Source organism: Chaetura pelagica, unplaced genomic scaffold (genome assembly GCF_000747805.2).
Source record: "Chaetura pelagica isolate M959 unplaced genomic scaffold, ChaPel_1.0 scaffold425, whole genome shotgun sequence".
NCBI lineage: Eukaryota > Metazoa > Chordata > Aves > Apodiformes > Apodidae > Chaetura > Chaetura pelagica.
This window is the reverse complement of record NW_009953205.1, coordinates 166,318-184,077: the sequence shown is the minus strand read 5'-3', so window position 1 is coordinate 184,077 and position 17,760 is coordinate 166,318. Positions and strand designations below refer to the sequence as shown.

The 17,760-nt window shown below is 38.4% G+C and overlaps 1 protein-coding gene across 1 annotated transcript in view; it reads left to right on the top strand.

Annotated features, from left to right (window-relative positions):
- Positions 1-14,956, top strand: part of MMP2 (matrix metallopeptidase 2 (gelatinase A, 72kDa gelatinase, 72kDa type IV collagenase)) — a 32,491-nt gene extending 17,535 nt beyond the window's left edge. Inside the window, exons 8-13 of the mRNA XM_009997438.1 lie at positions 910-1,065; positions 2,872-3,013; positions 7,220-7,356; positions 8,790-8,949; positions 12,524-12,633; positions 13,970-14,956. Coding sequence (XP_009995740.1) covers positions 910-1,065; positions 2,872-3,013; positions 7,220-7,356; positions 8,790-8,949; positions 12,524-12,633; positions 13,970-14,073 — 809 coding nt within the window. The 3' untranslated portion in view covers positions 14,074-14,956. The remainder of the gene's footprint in view (positions 1-909; positions 1,066-2,871; positions 3,014-7,219; positions 7,357-8,789; positions 8,950-12,523; positions 12,634-13,969) is intronic.
- Positions 14,957-17,760: the final 2,804 nt, after the last annotated feature.

Below are 17,760 nucleotides of genomic sequence, written 5' to 3'. Positions count from 1 at the left end.
TCATCTGCCTGAAACATTCAGGTTTTCTAAAATCATAACAATTAAGTATCTTTGCAAAATATAAAAACCAAAAAGCTTACAAAAAAAAAATCAAGGAAAAAATGCTTCTCTCCTCACCAATTTTTCCTTCCAAGGATAAAACCCACATGTACTATAGAATTTCACTAGTACCTAAGAACTATATTCCAATATTGACCAAATTAGGAACAAATGCTAAATATAAACAACAAATACACTCATGACTGATACTGACAAAGATGAAAAATATGTTTAAAAGAGAGAGACAGTACTACCTTTTCGTAACATGAATAAAATTAAATAAAGCAAAAGGCTTTTTACATATTTACAAACAGTGGCCATAGTCAGATTTGTCTTTCAGGAGGAAAATAACTGCCACATTTCAGAGACTGCTTGGGTATAATTGACAAAATGCTGCCCTTGAGAAAAAAATATTTAACCTAACAATAATTGGTACAACCGTGCTGATTCATAATCTGTTCCCAGACTCACAGATATACAGACCTGTTTGCTACTTGCATGCCATTTATTCATGGAAAAAATAAGATTTAAAGTCTGGATTGCAAGTTTAAGTCATCTTGGGTTTTTGTTTGTTTGTTTTTAATTAGTTACACTTCCTTTTTTTCACAGAATTATTAACAAACTGTGGTCACAGTCACATGCATGTGAGACAGTAGCAAACGTCAGCTACAGATGAGGTTTCAGAACATCTCGAATGAAGTGTCATTTCTATATGTACCATATACACCATTGGAAGCTGTAAATGTTAATGATGATGTTTGTTATTGGGATCTTTTTGATGGGAGAATATAATTACAAGACTATGAATAACCTGTGTGGTACACTTCTATTTGGATGCAAGCAGCTAATAGTATCCTCTGTGTTATCCAGGTTACAGTCTCTTCTTGGTTGCTGCTCATGAATTTGGCCATGCTATGGGATTGGAGCACTCCGAAGACCCAGGAGCCCTTATGGCCCCAATCTACACCTACACTAAGAACTTTAGACTTTCTCAGGATGACATTAAAGGGATCCAGGAGCTATATGGTAAAGTCTGCCCCCATCAGCAAAATGCATCAGAAAGGCAGGCAGCACAGGTTGGAATCTGGGACTCAGAACTTGCAGTAAATTACATACTGCACAGTATCACAAATGCCAGAAATATCCTCTGTTCCGTTCCTTGCTTTCTTCATGTTGTTGCCAGGGCTCCTACTTTAGATAACTATAACAACATAAGGATGCAGACTCACTAAATTTAATGAACAAACAGGGGCACCAAATTATCCCCTGATAACTAAACCTTTTGATGAAATCTCTAATGCCTTTACTGGGACAATGAATGCCAAGCTTTTCTCTAACATTAAATAACTCATGGACATTTTGGACTTTTTTTTTTTGGTCTATATCAGACTGAGCTTCCCAGATTGCAGCTTCCTGTAAGAATGAAAGGGCTTTGTGTCTTGTCCCAGCTTGGGAACAGTTCACATGGCCTTCCCACAACAATTCAAGCTGCAACATCACAATAACATTTCCAGACAGTGCACGGAAGTTAATACTTCCATGCAAGTGTATTTGGCAAGCTCCTGAGGATAATAAAGTAGGTTTAAGTATTTTTATGTCAGTACATATTTAAAATTTATTATTTTATCCAGCAATACCCTTGGTGAAATGCATAGGAATTATTACAATTAAAGTTCCCTCTATGTATATGCCTATATATCTTACAGAGGCAAAAGTATACTACAGTCAATTAAGTAGTAAAAGAAAATCTATGCCATTTCTCTTTCTGTGCTTTTCACTTTTCTACTGAGATATTCTCCTAATTGTCTATGACTATTCTAAAGTATTCAACACCTTAAAAATGATAATGAGAATATACCAAAATTATTACCATGACACACCTTTTTTTAAAAAAATTTATTTGATTTTCATTTTTTCCCTATTCTTGGCTGCTTTAATTAATACTGGGAATTAAGACACGAGCAAGGTTACATGAATTTTCTAAGCCTGCATGGCACTTATCTTTGGGTATTGGACTTTTTATTTATTTTAACTCAGTTCCCTCAGTGCACAAGTCAAAACCTGGAACAAAACTATTGTTTGCCTCTTTGTAAGTGCTATAACCCTTTACAGTCTGCTTTCTATACAAAAGTAGTACTAAAATAGCCTTTGTTCTCTTCCATTGTTATTATCTCAAATCAGCTACACTTACTTTGTTTTGTACAGTAAATCAACCTGATGTCTAAGACAAAAAGGCAAATGCCTCATAAGGCAATAGAGGAGCAACCAAATGATAAAACAATTAAAAATACCAACCAATAGCAAAGTGCATGTTCTGAAAAGCACATTTTGATTATTTGATGAGGGCAGAAAGATCATACAACTGGCTTGAAACAGAACTTTGTAATTTCTAAAATATTAGCACTTCTAGAAAGAAATTTGCTTTGTTGTCTCTCTCAGCAGAATTGCAGATAATTCTGAATAGAAGGTCTTTGAAATGCATTTCTCTTTCTTTTCAGAAGGCAGTAAAATAAAAATTGTAACATTAACATTTGAACCCAGTGTAACAACTTCTGAATTTCTTTCAAGTTAAATAGGCAGCTCAACAAGGATAGACACTCACAGTCAGACTTGTGAACGAGGCCACACAGCAGATTTAGGCAGTTCTAGAAGCTAAAGTCTTCTCAGCTGTACTCAACCACCCTTCTGAAAAGATTTTACTTTAAGTTCCTTTCCCCTTCAAGTACTGCCTCCAAACTATTCCCCTTCTATGACTGTTGATAGCTCATGCCCTGTGTTCCCTATGCAGTGCTGTATTTCACTGTCACAGAATCTCTCTGTTCACTGTTACAGAAGTATCACCTGATATTGATCCTGGACCAGGACCAGGCCCACGTCCAACCCTTGGGCCTGTCACTCCAGAGCTCTGCAAGCATGACATTGTATTTGATGGAGTCGCACAGATTAGAGGGGAAATATTTTTCTTCAAAGATAGGTAAGTGAGATAAATAGCTTACCAGTGGGGTCTCAAGTGGAGGAATCTGTCAGACCTATTCATCAAATTCCAGAAATGTTTTATCAGGCATAAAGCACAATTTCTGACCTTTCTTCTGTGTTCTCAGAGAGAGATGGCAAATTCTGTGTTTATGGTTAAATAACATCGCTTTCTTTGCCACAATAGTACACTGATGGCTCGTGGTTGACTTGGTTTCCACCAGGACCCGTAGGTTCTTTTTTACAAATCTGCTTTCCAGCCTGTGGGCCTCCAGTGTGTACTGGTGTTTGGGACTGTTCCTCCCCAGGTGCAGGTCTTGGAACTGGCCTTTGCTGAACTGTGTATTTCCTGTTCCATTTCTCCAAGAGGTCGAGGTCCCCCTGGATGGGGGCGAGATGATAATGCCATAAATTCATTGTTTCTTAGAGCTACTCTCAAACTTTGGGAGTTGAATTTTCAACTTTAGTCATCCTTTTAGGCACTTTTGTGGTGGTTTTTCATTTCAGGTTTCTGCCCTACACTGGGATGACAACTGGGATGGTGATAATTATAACTAAAACCAGAATAAGGAAATGCCAGAAACCTCCAAAAAAAAAGCTTGTTCTCTTATTTTCTGACCAAATTTACAGATTGAAGCACCAAAATTAACGCTGGTGTCTACCCTTCTGGCTTCTACAGAGTCACATGAGGGTTGCTGAAAAGGATGAAGTTTCTGGGAGACGCATCCAAACTTCAAATTGTTATGCAAGCTAGATATGACCCCCAAAATCTCTAGATTTACCCATCCATAATGTTAATCACATAATTAGCAATGGAAGAGATGCATTAGTGAGTCTATTGCCTGCCAAGGAAAGATTCATTCCCCATAAAGTGTTTCCCAATGCATTTCATAGTAAAACCTACAAGGATTGTAATTCAGGAATGGAAATTCCATCACTTTCAGTGGAGTAGAGCTCTGGAAGTACTATACTTTCTGATTGCATTCCATAGAGTTTCCACTCTGGGAGAAAGCTTCAAATCTGATTGCAGGAAAATTTTCAATCTCAGCTTTTTAACAACACCCCTCCAAAAAGCTGTTCTTCCAAACTTTGTGGTAGTAATCTAAAATGCTGCTTCCATCATGGATACACTGTTTTAGCAAATCTTCAGCTTTAGCAAAACTTCCATTATGATGTCCTGGTCCAAAGAGGATCCATTCCTCTCCCATATTCATAAAGAATCATCAGAACTAAAGTGTTCTTCTCAGTTCAGTGCCTTCAAAAGAAAAATCATCTTCTCACAGCAGTAAAAAAAACCTTTCTAGCTCCACAGTACTCAGTGTGTACTGATCACCTTCTGCTCACTTGTGGGCCTTGGGTTTCAGCCAGACCTCCACCTTGCTTCTGCTGTTGTAAACTGGTAATTACACAAGGCCTGATTCAACAAGAGACAACTTAAATCTCTTCCTAAATCAGCAAAGCAGTTCAGTAGTCTGTATAACACCAACAAAACAGAAGCATTCCATATTCAGATAGTGTTGGTCAAAGAACTATGCAAAGACCAAAACAATCTGTTCAAACTGACTCATGCTTTATCTAATATGCAGCAAACCCAGACAACTGTTTAATTGTTTTGCTCTGGAATGGCTTTGCCTGTCAGTCTTGCAGCTTTCCAAATATCAGGCAAGCAGCATTATGATTCACTTTTGTAATTCAAAAACCAAATGTCTGCCACGTGTCGTGTGACTTCTATGAGTCATTAAAATTACCATAGCATCCGTCATATTACACAGGCATAAGGACTAAATAGCAAAAATTAGGTCAGATCAGATTTATTTTTCCATAAAAGCATTTTTCCCTTTCCTCTCAAATCACATCTCCAACCGCAGAAATAAAGGGGAATTACTAGAGGTGCTGTTGGCCATAGAGAACAGCTGAGCCTTTCCACAGGGCACAGAATCCTCCAAGTAACCAGAGTGCCAAAGTACAACATTCACACATGTTTTGGTTCTGAAAGTGAATACAAATTCAAACTTCTGAAGTTTCCCAAGACATTAAAAAAGACCAACTGATTTGGTCCCTTTAAATAACTGCATATACTAACAACAACAGCAATGGCAAATCTTATGTTAAAATATAAGGTAAAATATTTACTGTAACAAAGTATTAAATCTGTCTGTGAATGCAAGATTAAAATTTATCTGAATGAGTTAACACATTAACATGTTCAAATGAACAACACCATGTCCCAGTACAGGTTGGGGGCTGAACTGCTGGAGAGTAGTGTAGGTTAAAGAGACCTGGGGGTCCTGGTAGACAGGAGGATGACCATGAGCCAGCAATGTGCCCTTGTGGCCAAGAAGGCCAATGGCATCCTGGGGTGCATTAGAAAGGGTGTGATTAGTAGGTCAAGAGAGGTTCTCCTCCCCCTCTATTCTGCATTGGTGAGGCCACATCTGGAGTATTGTGTCCAGTTCTGGGCCCCTCAGTTCAAGAAGGACAGGGAACTGCTTGAAAGAGTCCAGCGCAGAGCTACGAAGATGATTAAGGGAGTGGAACATCTCCCTTATGAGGAAAGGCTGAGGGAGCTGGGTCTCTTTAGCTTGGAGAAAAGGAGACTGAGGGGTGACCTCATCAATGTTTACAAATATGTAAGGGGTGAGTGTCAGGGGGACGGAGTTAGGCTTTTCTCGGTGATGACCAGTGATAGGACAAGGGGTAATGGGTGTAAATTGGAGCATAGGAAGTTCAAGGTGAATATCCGAAAAAAATTTTTTACTGTGAGAGTGACAGAGCACTGGAACAGACTGCCCAGGGAGGTTGTGGAGTCTCCCTCACTGGAGACATTCAAAACCCACCTGGATGAGTTCCTGTGTGATGTACTCTAGGTGACCCTGCTCTGGCAGGGGGGTTGGACTAGATGATCTCTCGAGGTCCCTTCCAGCCCCTAAGATTCTATGATTCTATGATTCTATGAAATTGAAACAAGAAAGCCGAATAACCAATTTCACCATTTTCTCAATAAGATGAGTAGAAATAAAAATCCCCCCTACCTGATTGAGAAACAAAAGAAAATTCAGCTTTGACATAGTTTTCCTTTCCACAAGAAAATCTCATTCTTTCAAAAAGTCCCTTTAAATTTTTGATTTATTAAAAACCTGGTGTTTAAGGCTGTGCTGGCTCTGTGAAGTTTGGAATTCATGCAATCAAACTTCTGTTGATAAAAATGTAGCAATTTATGAAGTTATCTTAGGACCACCCCCCCCTAGGTTGTGAGCAAAACCAAAATTCAGTTTCAGATCCCTGGTTTCTCAGAAGAATAATTATTCTAGATAGGAACAGGTAATGACTATTCTCTGCAAAAAAGATTCCAGCAGCAACTTGAGCTTCAGCAAACATAACAATGATAAAAGCTGTTTGACCTGAAGATTTAATAGTCAGAGCCTGAGCAAGAGTTGTTCCACGAGCTTGCTGACTTCTCATTTTATGACCACGGCAAAACTTTTGTTCTGTAGGAAAAGAAGCTGTTCATTCCATGGAGGAGGAAATCACAGTGCCATTTTTAGTACCAAAAGCCCTCAGCACAAAGCTCTGCCATTTAAAGATAATTACAGCTTTTTAAATCTTAAATCAAATTATGATCCTACTTATACATAAAATAGCCAATAAATTACCCTTTGCATTTCTCTAATGAACGTTTTTAGTGCTAGCAGTTTCTTTTACAGCCAAGCTCACTTCCAAGCAGTTTGATATACTGTTATTAAATCTGAACTTTTAGTCACTACAATAGTAATTTTAAGAGCAATTCAGAGAATACAATTCTCTGCTTTTGTCAAGCACTCATCCATCTGCCCCGCACACAACAGCAGGAGAACTCTAACAGTTTAAATGCCTTGTAAATAAACGTATTTGTATACTCAAAGCACAGAATACATTTCATCCTGGAATAAAAAGCAACAGGAACTCCAAAGCAATCAGTGCAAGCAATGTCACCTGCAGTCCAGCATGCATCTTATTGTGCAACTCCTTAAGCACCATGATTCTAAATGAATTATTTGGCTTTTCTGTCACTGTAGGAAAATATTTATAAGTGTGTGTTGCTGCAGCCTTCTGTGTGCGCATGTGTGTACATGCATGCCTGTTGTGGCCTTTGCCAGAAGTGATGAGAAACAGATGTGTGGGTGAATTGGTTCATTGTAAATCTTGTACATTTTTCTGTTCTGCACAGATTCATGTGGAGGACTGTAAACCCCCGAGGAAAACCCACAGGTCCTCTTCTTGTTGCTACATTCTGGCCTGATCTGCCAGAGAAAATCGATGCTGTCTATGAGGCCCCTCAGGATGAGAAGGCTGTATTTTTTTCAGGTATTGTTTTTAAGTTAAAAAACGTAAGTAGCCATTTGCAAAACTTGCATTCAAGTTAAGTTTCCTCTTAAGTTGCAATACGACCAGAGAGCATAGCCAGCAGGTATGGGTGACAGGTCTCAAACATCCCATGCTGAGGATTTTAGAACAAAGGCTGGATCTGGAAGACTTTAAACACCATTCAGCCTCTAACAAGGGGGAGCTATAGGCACCTAGAAAGATACATTCAACAATAAGCAAGATCAAGGGAGTGATTAATTTATAACAAAAAGCAGCAAGAGTGGGAGCTCTGTTTCATTCCTCACTGATCTATTCTTCTTCTGCTTCCTCTCATCTTAAGCTATTGTCTCTGTACATGCTGCTTGAGAAGATTAGACCTTTTTTCCTCCCATGCCTTTCCTTGTCTCCCCCTCTTTTGCCAAAGACTAACTTCCACTGTGGTTTCCAAGCATCTGCCTTGGTTGCTCACCAACCAGAAGACACAGGCAGCCGTGCTGGCTGCCTCCAGGGGAGAGAAGAGGAAGCACCACTCTGTCTGTCCTCAGCCACTCATATGGCTCAGATGTACTGGCCAAATTAGCTATTTTCAAACATGAAAAACTGAGCCAGCAAAAACTGGGCTCCAGCATCTACTAAAAACATGACTAAATAATGTAAAAACCATATGGCTGATGTTGCTGTACATTTTCTGTACGAGAGGGGAAAAAAGTAATGATAATCAATTCCATGTCTCAAAGGCTATTTGCTTTTGTTTATACGGAGGGGGGAAAAATAGCTTAAAAAAACCACTTTCTGGCAAGTAAAAACAATTTACATATTACATATACTATATATAATAAAGAAATGTCCTTTCATGAATGAATTTTTCTGTGGCTTTCAGTAAATCCAGTAAGGGTATTTACTAAGTCAATTATAATTCCACATAAAGAATGCAGAATACTAGTACATCTTCCATAAGTACATATTTAGAAAATGTTTTATGAGAAGGGCAATAGAAGCAGGAGCTCTGGGCAAAAACTTCCTGTTAATCACTCAATAAAGACACTCCGCACATACACAAAAAAAAGGCCTATGCTTGGTCTCAGACGATCTTCATTATACAAAAAAATTACCAATATTAACTATTTAACACAACCTAAATTATACTAAGACAGTTTCTGCCTCACAGATGAGACAGCTAAGAAGGGAGGAAGCAAGAGCATGCTCAGCTGATGTCTTTTGCTGAGAGGTAAGCAACACTTAAGAAGCAAAAGCAGAAACTGTAATAACAAGTACACCTGCACTCTAGTGCTTCACAGATGGTAAAGGACTAGAAAGACTACTAGTACAGCTAGTGCAATAAAAAGTCACATAATAGAGCATAAAGGAAGAAATTCTCCTCTGTATCTGATTAATAAACAGTGTTTGTTTGCTTTGTTTTCTCCCCTGCTTAGGAAATGAGTACTGGGTTTATTCAGCCAGTAACTTGGAAAGGGGCTATCCAAAGAAACTCACCAACCTGGGACTACCCCCTGATGTGCAACGTGTTGATGCAGCCTTTAACTGGGACAGAAACAGGAAGACATACATTTTTGCTGGAGACAGATACTGGAAGTAAGAAGCATTGAAGTGGTAGCAGTACACTGTTGGCCAAACTGTGTCTCTAGCGAGGAATGTACACTGAGGTCCAGAAGACAGGAACCAAGCACAGGGGTTCCATTCCTTGCGAATACAAAGTTCACACTGACAGGAGTGGTGAGGGAGGATGCTGAACCAAGGAGCATAACTGGGAAAGTACTTTAGTGCAGGGTAAAACAGCTTGTAAGGGAAGAGGGTATCTGAGAGTCTCTCAGGCTGCTCTTTGCTAACAACCCATCCCTCAGCCTCTGTGTAACAGCAGCTGCCCCACGTCAGTCTCAGGCTGCTGAGAGAGGCAAACTGTCCTGGCTGTCACAGCTCACAACTGCTAGGACAAAACTCTGAAAGGAATCCTTTAAAATGGGCTGATGTCCAGTCACTTGAAACCAAAGACTGACCAGATTGCCTTTGAAATTCTTTCACTAAGCCATCATGTTTGGAAGAGCTGGATGTAGAAGAAACAGTAATGTGATCAGCAAAGTGTGCTTGGTGAGACTGCGATTCCTTTCAGCAGGTGATGGGCTCATCACTAACACATTTGGTCTACTAAGAGAGTTGGCACTCGGGAGAGCTGAACAAACCACAGGAAGCATATCCGTTAGTACTTTGGGAAAAAATTAACAGCTTCAACTCATTGTGACAGTTTCTACAATACTTTTCATGTTTCCAGTACATGCTCAGAGAAGCTTTTGTTGCAAAGAGCACCACAAATGTGGTATTCTGCAAATGCAGGTCACTCTGTGTTGGCACTAATGTTCCTGTTTGAAAGACTGTTATGAGAAGCAAAATATGATGCAACATAAGTAATAAAACTCAGGTACTCTGCTATCAAGCTCTGGCCAGGAAAGGTGTTGGACTCTTAGATTAGGAAGGAATGTCCTTAAAATGTCTGAAGGCTATTACTGTGGTAGATATACATTACACTTGATGAAGAGCCTACTAATTGTATTGAACAAAATTTCCTTATAATAACTGGCAGGAAGACCTGGCACAAAAGATCACCCTAAAAAGTAGAGGCACTTTGGTGCTTTGAGGAACTTTGTGAGTTATCTCCTTGCTGCCTATCAGAACAGCATGAGAACAAAACTGCTTTCACCATCAGAGGTCTCTTCCAGGAACAGGACTTTACCAGGAATGCAGACATTACACAACTGGCTGAAAGTAAAACTATTCATTAACTGACAATTTAGAGGAAAGTTAAACATCAGAAACACCCACCAGAAATCTAAAAGATTCTCCAAGATTTAAGAGCTCTGAGAGATGCTCTATATAAAATATCAAAGGAGGTGCCAATATAATTGAGTAAATTTTATATGAACATTAATTTAATGTTATGATCAAACTGGATGAGTGTCTTTCTTATCTCCTAATGGCTGTGAATTCCTGTAAGTAAATAAAATACCCTTTCACAACTGCCACATGATCATAACTTTCAATTACTTTGAGGACAGCACTCCATTGTCTAAAGGAGAAAAAAAAGGAACTTAAAAGCTAGAGAATACTATTCACTTTTTAATGTTGCATTGTAGAGATAATCTTAAACAATTGCAAGTAGTTCTAATACAGCCATTGACAATACTTTGAATTCCTAACAAAACCTACAGACTGTAAGTTAGCTAAACTGCTGGTCTACCAACTGTTGTTTTGATTAACTGTACTCCAGGGCCTCCAAGCAATCCATCAATCTAATCACAGACAATATTTCTATCAAAGTACCTCATCAACTGCAGTCACTGCAGAATGCATAATTTATTGTTAAGAAATCAAAGTAAGCTTAAGTTATTTCTATCTGTGTAAAGAGGAGAGCAAACCCGTTGACAAATATTTCAAAAAAAAAAAAAAGTCTGTTTCACACAGGCTATGACTCTTAAGTATGTGACTGTATTATTTTATACAAAGACTCTGCCACATGGAATCAAAATAGTTACATACTTTAGTCCTTCCTGTGCCATTATCACACTTACTTTAAATGGATTTTTTGGAAGCCTTCTCCTCTCCCTCCTTCCAGCCCCATGCTATTTTGGTATAACAAGATTGCTAAGCAAAGCAAAGCTTTGTGAGAGAGAGAAAGAGAAGCTGGCTCAGACTCCACAGCTGAAACTTTCAAGCTACCCAGCAAAGAACTAGATTTTCTTTAAATATCCAAGGAAAACAATAGTAAGTAATTTAAATTAATAAATTATATTTTTTTTTACCAAGCTGCTGCTCATTTGTGCTGGTATAACTGTGGATATAATCCAAGTAGTTCCACAAAAAAAAATGGGAGAAACTTAACCCAAGATACATACAGATATGGATAAACAGAAATCAAGAACATAAATGCTTCCTTCCAGTACTAGTCAAAGATGACCTCTCTGAAGTCTGCTGCTCCTGATGAGGTGCTGTTAGGATGACTGAAGCCTCACAAGGCACTGGAAGCCTGGTTTAAACTATATTCCATGTCACTGTTCCTCAGGACATCTCTACTCCTCCTGCTCAGCCCTGACTCCCACCTAGGAATCAGAAAAATGGGGAAACCAGGCCAATCTTGCTCCTTCTGTCTTCACTCTCAAGGACCTTGTACATTCCCTGGGACATTCATTTTCTATATATGGAAAAGGAGATCCTGAATCACTTGTTTGTGAGACTGTAAAACTGGCTTTGCACAAATCTGTCTTTGCATATGACAGTGGAGAGCCCAGAGAGTAAATGAGACAAATGATCATCTGCAGATGTGGATACAGACAGAACCACTCCCTTCTGAAGGACAATGCAAACTAGATCCAACTGCCATGGAATTAGGTCAATTTACATCCACTGAGTTTTCCCTCCTCAAAGCACAGAGTGTGAAAGCCATTGCAGCTTTGGGTTCTTCTCCCCCAAAGAAAACTTTTTTTTTTTTTTTAAACTTGACATTTACTGTGTTTACTTGCTGGAAAAATCTGATTTCTACTGGAGTTCGTTGCCTTGGTGTCCCAGCACTTCAATAATAAAATCAGTCTGGAGATGGAATAGGTGTTACTTATAAAAAACTGGGCTTCATCCTGAGCCTTAAAGATACTTGCAGTGGGGAATAAAACTTGATTGTCACTGCTGATCATCACTGAGATGTTGTGTGAAAACACTACAGGGTTTTAAAGAAACTTTAGGGAAAGTAATTAGTAATTTAATACCAATCCATTGGTTACATAGGCTACAAGGATATTTGAAAGTAAGATTTCAAAGATACAGCCATTTCCCATGAAAATCTGCTATCTTCAGATGTTGGCTGCCACCTCAAAGTTATCTTCCCTAGAATTATGTTTGCAATTTTAAGGTACATTTCTGAAAAGGGTTTTGCTTAGTAAGTGTATTCTTAATTCAGCACAAATTGCATTTTCAAAAGGAAAGATGCAAATCCCATTTAAAGGAGTTGGAAAGAATTATGATGACATAGAAACAATGCTACAAATTTCAGTTATTATACTTGTTTGTTTTATCTTGTCACATTAGCTGAGGAATTCCCTGAAAAATTACCTTAAATTTTAAGATTAAATACAGATTTGTAATGCAGGGATATAATTTTCTTCAGGTACAATGAAGAAAAGAAGAAAATGGAGCTTGCATCCCCTAAATTCATTGCTGACTCTTGGAATGGAGTTCCAGATAACCTCGATGCTGTCCTGGGTCTTGGTGACAGTGGTAAGCTGTAATTCTGCTCTAAGTCACTAACAACCTCTCTCATGTCTCTGCTGTGAAAATTATTGCAGGCTTTAATTTCTTGAGGTTCATAAGAAAGAGCCAAATTGAGCCAAGTTTCCATCCTGCTTTGCAAAATACTGGTTCAAGCAAACTTTTTTTGTCTCTTTATTTTGCCATCAATAATCAGTGGATTTACCTTACAAATCACAGCTGAAACTTTTTAAAATTAAGCATTTAAGGAATACAATCTCTCCTGAATATTTTTATCCAAGAAAATAATTATAGTAGCTATGCTAGTTTTCCTTCTCTCAAAGCTCATTTAATTTTAATCTGCTACTACTCCATATCACTTACTTCCTTTATGCTGAACACTATTCAAAGCTTAACAAGGCAAGAAACAGCTTTTATCAGCATCTTTCCCCTTCCTCTCCTTGCTTTTTTCCTTTTAAAAAAGGCTATATACTGTCTTATTTAAGTCTTGAAGCATCTTATTGTTTTCCACTGTATGTTGTACAGATCTAGAAACCTGCTGTACACGTCAGACAGAACATAGAGAAAAACACTCCATGATGCAATCACTTTTATGTCAAGATGTCCCTGAGGCTCAGATTTGGGTTGATGTTGGTTTTCCACTTTGGGCATGGGGAAAAATTAGCTCTGTAGAAAACTGTCTTTCTAGTGTAGTTTGAGATAGAGACTGAAGCAACTCCTGCCATACAAAGCCTGATGTCAGGTTGTCCTAACACCCTAAGGCCGGGACAGTCCTTATGGCTTGGAATTTTCCCAACTTCTTCCCAGCTCCATAGGCTCCTTAGTGCCAGCATGCACACTCAGCACCATTTCAGCATGATCCTGCACAGCCAGAACTTAAGTATGATAATTTCCTTGATCACAGGCATAAATAGGTTATATTTTGCCCCCTTTTTTTAACCTCCTAGCAACTGCTACTTAGAGCCTGGCCTGTGTTTTTAAGTGGCCTCATATTTTGCACAGATATGCATAAATGTCTGGAAGAACTTCTGGTATCACATGAGTCTTGACTCAATTACATGTTCAACATCTATTTTGCCAGCAAACATTTCTTCCCAGAAAATTCTGGCTCAGAAAAATATAACCTGACTTCACACTCCATGTAGCAAAACCTCTCTTCTCCAGGATGGGAATTTTTATGTATTTTTTTTAAATCCATCTTTTTTATTGTGTACAAATATTTAAGGGGAAAAAAAAATAAATCTTCCAGTTCATTAAGCTTCATGAAATCAAACAAGACAAAAAAACTTTCATCAGGAATGACATGCTCCATAATATGATTATGCTGTCTTATTTACTTTCACAGGGTACACCTACTTTTTCAAAGATCAGTACTATCTACAAATGGAAGACAAGAGTTTGAAGATTGTTAAAATTGGCAAGATAAATTCTGATTGGTTGGGTTGCTGAACTGTATGAGATACTAATAACCAAATATTTACTTTTTTGTTATATGCCTTATCTGTAATTAGAAATAGATCTGAATGCTAATTACTGGACCAGTCTGGTACTGGCACCAAAACATGAAGTACCAGTACTGTACACATCAGATAATTTAAGAGTTTGCCTCCTCAGCATACAAAAGATGTTTACATCTATATTCTGGTACAATTTGTCAGCTTCATGCTAGTCATAGTAACGCTAGTAACAGAACATCCATAATTCTTTATTCTCCTGGTGCTTAAACAAAGCATTGGACCTTGCCCCTGTGTTATACACATCCCAAATAGGCTCAAATGAGATGTACCAGCAGTGCACTTTGACTTTTTTTTTTTTTTTAATACAACTCTTATAAATAGATGGTTTATCGATGTTTTTCCACCCATTGCGAGTTTGATCATTACTTCCATTTATTTACATAATAATACAGAAAGACTGTCAAAGGCACAGGTTGCCTCAGGATTTGATTTGTGTTGATGCATGATGGAATCATGGCAAGAAACTGTGTTAAAGTATTGTTTTAAAGTACTTTTATTTTAATACCTTAGTTAAATTTAGCAATTTGCTTCATGCACTTTGTTACTACTATATAACTTGTTTATATTGATGGACTCAGATTTTTGCAGTCAATGTGTTATACATAAAAGCCAAGTATTATTGTTCAACTTGTTTAATTTTTCTGTTCTTTATAATATTGGGGGTTTGGTTAGATTTTTTGCTTATGCCTTGGGCAACAGAAAATGTTCTTCTCACAATCTGAAGGAATGTTTCTGATGAAAAAAAACATAAAACAGAAAAAAATGTCCCACACATGAAGTGCCAATAATACAAATAAAATAAATTACACTGTCAACACTTCTGACGGCCAGGCTTCTGTCATTTGAAATTAGAAATTCAGAGGTATAGTAACCCAGACAGAAAAAGTCAGCATAGTCACAGTGGTATATGCATCCTATAGGGACACTAAGATTCAGAAACAGTGACATAAAATCTTATCCCTGCCCATGAAATCAGACACCATCTAGCCAAGGGTCTTACTCAGCTTCAGGAGCACAAAACATTTTGTGAGACTGCAGAGGGCACCATGCAAGTGGTCAACCCAGGCCCTTCTGAACACATAGCTCACACTGGGCCCATGATTCATAGAACTGGCTAGTAGCCAACTAATACCTGAACCAAAGATCACTTGGTTTCTTCCCATGTCCTCTACAACTTAATGTTTACTTTCATTGTTTTACTGTTCTAAGCAGAGTTTTGTGAGTATGGTATTATGAAAAGATACCACTTCTGAAGTGGCTGCATTTGTCAAATCATCTTTCTTTCCATTGCACACTATCTAGATACAATCCCACTTTGGGAAGCTTTTGATTACTACTGACAATTTTCACCTGGATGAACCAGCACTATATTCACCTATGCCAACAGACAAGATGGCTATCGCCTTCTGGGCATCCTCTAACACAGCATCTCTTCAAAAATCATTAATCTCCTTCTCAATTAGCCCTGCACCAGAATCAACAAAGTAAGGCACACAACAAAGTAGCTGTAATTGCAAAATGTTTGTGTTCCAGTTCACAGACACCAGGTGACCTTATCAGGATTGCAGAACCTAATGAGTTATTTCAGGGATTGTTCTGTCCTGGCCATAAACATCTTCCTACTTTAATGTTGAAAATATTCTGAGGCTTTAATGACCACCATTTTGAGGGCTGAAGTCCATCTAACTCTCTTTCCTGTTTGACTTTGGACTTGCCTCAGCACGATGGACTTTTCTGGTGATTCCTGGACTCTTGGCTGAACCAGATTATCCTCCCCAGGTCTGCTCTTTTCATCTTTCTCAAGCACTGTCACACTGTGTCCTTGCCAGTAAGGCCACTGCCCTTGCCTTTCCTGCCCTCAGCATGTTTCTCCCAAGACATTTTCAGAATAGAATTAAGATTTTTACCTCCCTTCTCTGCAGAGGAAGAAACAAAAGCCAAAAGCATGTGTGTTTATCTCAAAGCCATGTAAACCCAGCAAAAAACTCTAGCAAACCCTTTCCTAACTTGTTCTTCTAAATTTTTATTGAAGTCAGACTCACTTAGGACTTTTTGTTGTCAGGGTAGAGTTGCACACGTACAGCACGGGGGGCTTGTTACAACACGGATGGAGATGAGACACTCCTGCTCCTCAAGCTGAAGGAAATTTTATGTCAGTTATGAGCAGAGCAGCCTGCACGCACCCAGCAAGGCAGTTCCAATCCAATGGAGTAAAGGGCAGTGGTTTAGTAACAGCTCTGTTACAATACATAAGGGCAGCCAAGGCTATCATAAAATCCCACAGTTTAAATTCTTAACAGACATAGCAGCCTGAACTGTGAATCATGCTTAACAGTTTGTGTCTCACTAACATTGTGTTTGTTAAAAATACATTTTCTTCCTGCTATTTTGTCATGATTTTACAAAGCACCAGTTACCCATAAATTTAAGCAACTGACTGTAACTGTGTTGTTCATTAAATAAGGGGGAAGTAGGTCCTTTGGGCTCATTTTGGACAAATTATTTCTATTTACAAACCTAGACATCCGTGTTTTGAGCAGCAAAGACTAAGTGAATGAACACTTGTCTGCTTTTGGAAGAGATGAAGCCAACAAATGAGCAGGCACTGGGCTCTGTAGGATCACTGAAAATGCAGAGATTTATACCTACGAGGGGAAACAGTCTGTTCCACACTCGTTATGTAAAACACTCCTAAGTACTAAGGTATTTCAACAGAGGGAACTGCAGTAAGGACAAAAATATAAAAACAGAAAAAATCCCCGAAAACCACAACAAAACCAACAACTCTGATAATCTATTAGAGAAATAACAGCCAGGAACTGGAGGCATCTCAAAAGCTGCCAGCAAAGTTCCTGCATAGCAAGCCTGTCAAAGTCACATGCTGGTCCTTGAAATACATTTCTTTCTGCCATTGCCTTTTAAAAGTGAGAGCAAAACGGCATCTTAGGATAAACTGTCAAGCTCTGAGATTTACACTTGCACACAAACAGCCATGATTTCACACACAACTAGTCAGGAAGTCGAGTGCATGGCTCCTCTCTACCCCAACTGCAATAGCAAGTATGTACCTGCAAAAATAAATGGGCTCAAGTGTATGATATTCAGTATAAATAAGACAATTCAATAACATTCATTCTCATAATTATATTCACAAGTTTTTTTAATAAGATCTCCAATTAGTCTTTTATTAATTGAGACAAGTATCAAAACCCCCTGTTATTATCTCAGGACTCTAATGAAGATATGACATGAACCATTGCCTAGAAAATAACAAAATTTGAAAAAACGCTTACTCCATTAGTGTGCCTGGATTCTAATTGACCTTAATCTGCTTAGGACATTGCATCAGTTTTTCCCTGCTCCACAAAATATACCACACACTGAGCAAAGCACATTACAGTGAGATAAAAATACACATATTCTTGTAAAAGCACAGGTGTTCTTCATTGGTAGCACTAGTGGTAACAGTCAAGAATGTCAAAATAATCAGTACTTTATTTGGTTTTATTGCTCAAACAACAAATAATTTCTTCATAGTGCTATAGCTGACCAAGTGACCATTCAGTGATCATAGCAGCTTCCACCAATACCACTAGGTTGGTCAGCCTAACTAATGCCA